The sequence below is a fragment of the Danio rerio genome, chromosome 15 (genome assembly GCF_049306965.1).
Source record: "Danio rerio strain Tuebingen ecotype United States chromosome 15, GRCz12tu, whole genome shotgun sequence".
In the NCBI taxonomy this organism is placed as follows: domain Eukaryota; kingdom Metazoa; phylum Chordata; class Actinopteri; order Cypriniformes; family Danionidae; genus Danio; species Danio rerio.
The window spans coordinates 34,337,408-34,343,407 of record NC_133190.1 but is presented as its reverse complement, the minus strand read 5'-3'; the positions used below and the strand labels follow the sequence as shown (position 1 = coordinate 34,343,407).

General features: G+C 35.2%; 1 protein-coding gene across 1 annotated transcript in view; it reads right to left on the bottom strand.

Moving 5' to 3' along the window:
• Positions 1-1,185: 1,185 nt before the first annotated feature.
• The window catches only part of b3glcta (beta 3-glucosyltransferase a), a 150,665-nt gene continuing 145,850 nt past the window's right edge, over positions 1,186-6,000 (bottom strand). The window contains exons 14-15 of the mRNA NM_001302251.1: positions 5,455-5,599; positions 1,186-1,680 (exon numbers count right to left, since the gene is read on the bottom strand). Coding sequence (NP_001289180.1) covers positions 1,522-1,680; positions 5,455-5,599 — 304 coding nt within the window. The 3' untranslated portion in view covers positions 1,186-1,521. The remainder of the gene's footprint in view (positions 1,681-5,454; positions 5,600-6,000) is intronic.

The window sequence follows — 6,000 nt, the reverse complement described above, 5'->3', positions numbered from 1 at the left end:
TGTTTTATTCATCATAAACAAAATGTAAACTGAATTATTCATTTTAATCAATGCATAGTTGCATAGTTGACATTTATATTTAGCAACGATGCTGATTAGAATGCTGTGTTGTACATTAGCATTCATAAAAAAATGTTCCAATTAAAATTTCCACCAAAAGGCTTTTTTTTTTTTTTTTTTTTTTTACATTTGAAGCCATTTTGATTTTATTGTATGAGTATTGACAGTTTGAATGGAATAAATGGATGTCAATTTGAGGCTGTAAAACCAGTCTGACCATGTAAATAGTGTGTTTAGGAAACTGTTTGGATTCAGTCATTATTACACGTATAAAAATTACACATTTGACCTTACAGTTTCATCAAGTAAATAATCTAATCATCATGCTTTTTTTAAATAATTATTATTTTGGGGGGTTTTCACCTTTAATGGATTGGACAGTAGAGAGTATAGACTGGAAAGCATGAGGAGCAGAGAAAGGGGAAGGATCGGCATACGACCTTGAGGCGGCAATCGAACTCTGGTCACCGTGAGCAATGGAGTGCATGTGTTGATGTAATAATCCCCACACCATTGGCGCTGACATCTACATCATGTTAAAGCGATAGATCATATAAAAATGAAAATTTACTCACAATTTACTCACCTTTAAGTGATTCCAAACCTTTATAACTTTCTTTTTTTGAACACTCATTCATTCATTTTATTTTTGGCCCTTTATTTTATTTAGTCCCTTTATTAATCTGGGGTCACCACTGCAGAATAAACCGCCTCTTTTGAACACTAAAGAAGATATTTGGAAGAAAATCCGTAACCAATGACTTCCATTGTAGGAAAAACATACTATGGCTGTCAATGGTTACAGGTTTCCAGCTTTCTTCATAACATCTTTAGTGTTCAACAAAAGAAAGAGTCAAACGTCAGGTTTGGAACAAGAAAAGAGTGAGTAAATGACAACAAACTTTTCATGTCCCTTTAGCTCCCAAACAGCTAAGAAACAACATTATAAACTTCCAGATACTAGTGTTCCTCTCGCTCGTTCATTTAGGTATTTTCTTCCCATTTCTGGCTCTGTGTGAGAATAAATTAACCTTACCTGTGGTACTTCAGTTTCATAACGGTAGGTTTAATTATGAGGCAGTCGTTTTTTCGGTTATTACTAAAATCAAGACACAGCAAAACTGATTTAAGGCAACGGGATTTGAAGTTTATCTTAAATTTCATCGAATAATTCCACACAAATCTTTTAGAAAACAAAATGTTTAAAAACAACCTACGGTACAAATAACCTTGCACAGGTTGCGATAACCGTGGGATATAAATATTTAAGTTTTCCAACATGCACCTCCCCATCCAAAACAAAACAAACATTTAAAGACATTCATACAGACCAGAAGGCACCTTTCATCCATGTCTGTGCAAGATTCACAATATAGAAAACATATATATATATATAACAAAGAGAGACGCACAATGACACACTTTCACACACCAGACCAGACAAACATCTGCGCACAAACACTATAATTCCTCCTTAGTGCTTTTCTGTAGTCCTTCTGTATGTTTTTCGTTCTTCAGCCACTTGTTAAACACCGCTATAGGGTCTATATTCCAGTGTTTGTGGAAGGAAATCGGGGTCTGGTGGGATAAAAAGTCCCTCGCGTAATCCTCCGGACGAGCCTGAGAGAGAATACAAAAATAAATATCAGGCATAAATATTAGTCATGACCATCAGTGATCTAGGCCAGTGGTTCCCAACCTGGGATCTGCCCCCTCCCTAAGGGGGGGCGCCAGAGTTCACAAGGGGGGAGCGGGAGAGGATAAGTGTTGAGGTAGAAAAAGGCATAAAAATGCTTCAATATTATATATGTATTTTTAAGTACCAAAAACAAAACAAAAAAAATTAAAACACACGCTTAAAATCCCAACATAATAGTATAAACAATTAAAACAAATAACTTTAAATAATTATTTAAATTTAGCTCACTCGCGCAACGTGCTTGTCAACGTGTCGTAAAGGCAAAATCAAACCAAAAATAGCAGAGAAACGTAAATGCAGTGATTCTTCAGAGGCGAAGATAAAGATTAGACAGTATGACAAAGCCTACCTAAATTTTGGTTTTATTGAAGGCCAAGACAAGTTAAAACTGATTCATTTATATTTTCTATACATTTTATATACTAATATTACACAAACACACACATACAGTATATATATATACACATACACATACGGATGTGTGTGCGTGCATGTGTATTTATACGGGGCGGGGGGGGGGGGGGGGGGGGGGGGGGGGCTCCAATGTTTGTATATGTTCATGGGGGGGTCCCAAAGAAAAAGTCTGGGAACCAGTGATGTAGGCCTTGCAGATCACTGGAAAACATGAACTAAGTAACTACATATACCATCATTCCCTGCACTAACATACCTGGCACAGAGCTTCTATATACTATGCGATTTGATACTACAGATACTATATCAAAGTCGGTAATCCGGGGTTGTTATAGACTGTACCAAAAAGTTGAGATCCATGATAGGGGGGTAGTTGGAATTATGGGAGTTTTCCGGGAGAAACAACAAAACGGGAGGGTGGCAAGAGATTGGTCTGAAATACAGGAGACTCCCTTGAAAAACAGTGTGTTGGCAGGTATGGATCCTCCTTAATTGCAGATACACACCTGAAGCTTGTGAGGACTAATTACCCAGACTATTAAGCATTACGGGGCAATTCCTTGTTTTGCCGTGTTTTATCACAATCACCAGCAATCTCAAGTATTGACATAAATAACAGCAGTGCAGTGTAACCAAACTTTTATGTTTTACAAGTGCAACTGCTTTTATGAGAGAAATATGGGTTCAATCTATCTTGGTTTCAAAGTAATGTGCCAAATAATAGGAAGTTAGTAACTCTAGTAGTCTCATATGGTCGGACTAATATTATCATGATCACCAGCAATCTAGGCCTTGCTGATCACTGGAAAACAAGCACTATCAACTGGACTACAATTCTGCCACTGAAATGAACTACAAATCCCATCATTTTTTGCACTCACACACCTGGCCCAGATCCCCCTTGATTGCAGTCCTCACAAGCTTCATCTGTGTGCTGGGCCAGGTGTGTGAGTGTGGATTTTGTATGATGGGACATTCTCCTGCCTATTAGTGGTAAACTCTTCCTCATTAGCATAGACAGCCCTGAGTGAGTTTTCACACCATACCTGCAGAAGATAATGTCAGTTTCATGATGAACACCAGTCTTCATAGACTCCCTTGTTCAGAGCCATTTCTTTTGACATTTGCAGTTTTCACAGAGAATACATTAGTCCCGTTTCGAAACTGATGCTTAGGTGTTTGTAGCCACACCCTCTTTTTAAAAAGAGGACAATCTCATTTGAATTTAAAGTGACAGTCACCGAAATGGCAGAATTTGGATGAAAGCCTAAAAGTGGCCGTTTCAAAGAGTTATACAAAAAGGAAATGCGCGCGGTATTTTGAGCTGAAACGACACATACACACTCTTGGAACATCAGAAACTTCTGTTACATCTTGTAAAAAAAGGGCATAATAGATATTTAGGTATTTTTAAAATGATAATATGAATAATGATATTTAATTGTATATTTTTATATATGCTTATTTTCAAATAACAAACTGCAAATTATGCATAATGTAAAATATCAATTTTACAAATGGGTGGTGGGGTGTTTTGTGTTTTGATATTGGGCTAGTTTTGATCAACCGTTTAGCTAGTTTTGTTGTGAAAACCTGCCAACTCTCTTGAGACCGCTTTTAGGATCAATTGTTTAGTAATTGCTTCTTCCAGGTCAGTGAAGAAGATGAATTTGGAAATGACAGAGCAGGCATTATTACAAGCAATTACTTCTTGTCTGGAAATTACTCATAATGAACATGAACAAGTTTCTTTCAAAGACCGGCACTTTTAATTAGAGGGCATACAGAAGGTTGTGTTATCGGGATTAGAACATTTGTTTTTGTTTAAAGTCAGTGCTTACAAACAGGTGGAGTTTACAAGATCGAAAAGACATGTAATGCAAGACCATTGAAAAAAAATGACTCAGGTATTGGGACACCTTGTGTGCTGGCTACACATTTTGTCCCTTTTGATTATTGGCCAAAAAAAAAGAGCCAGGAATACACTATGTGCTGACAATCTTCACATACTGAAGGGTTTTTTGTGTGTCTGCTGGACAGTACATGCTTTGTACCTCTGTATACTTTTGTGGCAAAATGATAAAACCACCTTAAGTTCCACAGGTGGGACAGTTTTATATACATTTTAATAAAAAAAATAAGCTTATACTGCTCATCAAAGCTGTATTTATTTAATCAAAAATATAGTACAAATTGTCAAATTGTGAAATGTTTTTGCACTATAAAACAACTGTACAAAAGTACTTTATAATATAAAATAATAATTATTCCAGTGATTTAAAGATGAATTTTAAGCTTTATTACCCCACTCTAATATTAATTATTATTATTATTACTAGTATTATTTTTCTTTTTATGGTAATAGTAATAAAAGCAATAATGACTAGGGTAATCATTTCATTTGAAACTACATACAATAAAAAAGCATTGGATTTGTGTGGGTTTCCTTGTGGTGCTTCGGGTTAATCTAAAGACATGTGCCATAGTTGAACTGGGTAAGCTAAATTGTCCGTAGTGTATGTGTGTGAATGAGTGTGTATGGGTGATGAGTTGCAGCTGGAAGGGCATCCGCTGCCTAAAACATATGCTGGACAAGTTGGTGGTTCATTCCGCTGTGGCAACCCCTGATTAATAAATGGAATAAGTCAAAAAGAAAATGAATAAATGAATGAATAATAGATAGGCAACACTATGTTAACAGGTAAAGCATTCAATTATAGTAAACTAACAATTTACAGGTATACCATTAAATCACACTGCTGTGGAAAATGTTGTAAACATTCTGATGCTTTGGGAAAATCTGAAATAAAATTCATTATAAATGATAAATTATTATTATTCATATTTATGTTAGCTGTAATTACAGCAAGGCGACCTTGCATGTGTACAAAAATATTTATTTGTGAAAACAATTTACATTTGGTTACATTACTACAGAAAATGCTGCAACACTCCTAAGAATTTAGGTAAACATAAAATAAAAACTAATAAAAATTAATAAACTAATAAAAACAATGAATTCATTGTTTTATTTTTCAATGGTAATTTGATAGTTAGGCAAGAAGTATTATACTTGTACACGATTGTACACATATTTTAAAAATATTCTGAGAGCTTAATAAAAAAATTGACTGATTATTATTCAAATAAAATTCCTTTATGTATTTATTTGATAGTTTGTTTGCAATACATTTACTGTTTATTAGTTATACTGCATGTGTGTGTGTGTGTGTGTGTGTGTGTGTGTGTGTGTGTGTGTGTGTGTGTGTGTTTTTGTTTACCTGGTGGAAGAGTGGACTGTGTGTGACAGGGACTCTGAGAGAATTGAGACACATGCCCAACACCATATCATCAGGAGCATCATTACTGTAGCAGTTACAGCCGCTGGACAACAGCTGGACCACAGCCTCTCGACTGAATAACATCCTGCAAACAAACACACACTCACAAAAATTAAATTAACCACTGCTGGCCAATCAAAAACATTGGTCAGCTGGAGCACCGGCAGTTTTCCCAAGTGGCCACTAGACAATATGTGCAAGTCCTTTTGCTTATTTTAATATACTGTATAAATATAAAACAAAAACCATATACAGTTGAAGTCAGAATTATTATCACCCCTTTGAATTTTTTTTCTTTTTTTTTTTTACATGTTTCCCAAATTATGTTTAAAAGAGCAAGGAATTTTTCACAGTATGTCTGATAATATTTTGTCCTTTTGGAGAAAGTATTATTTGATTTATTTCGGCTAGAATAAAAGCAGTTATTATTTTTTAAACACCATTTTAAAAACTACTACAGGGTTTGTAAAACGTAAATGAACCACA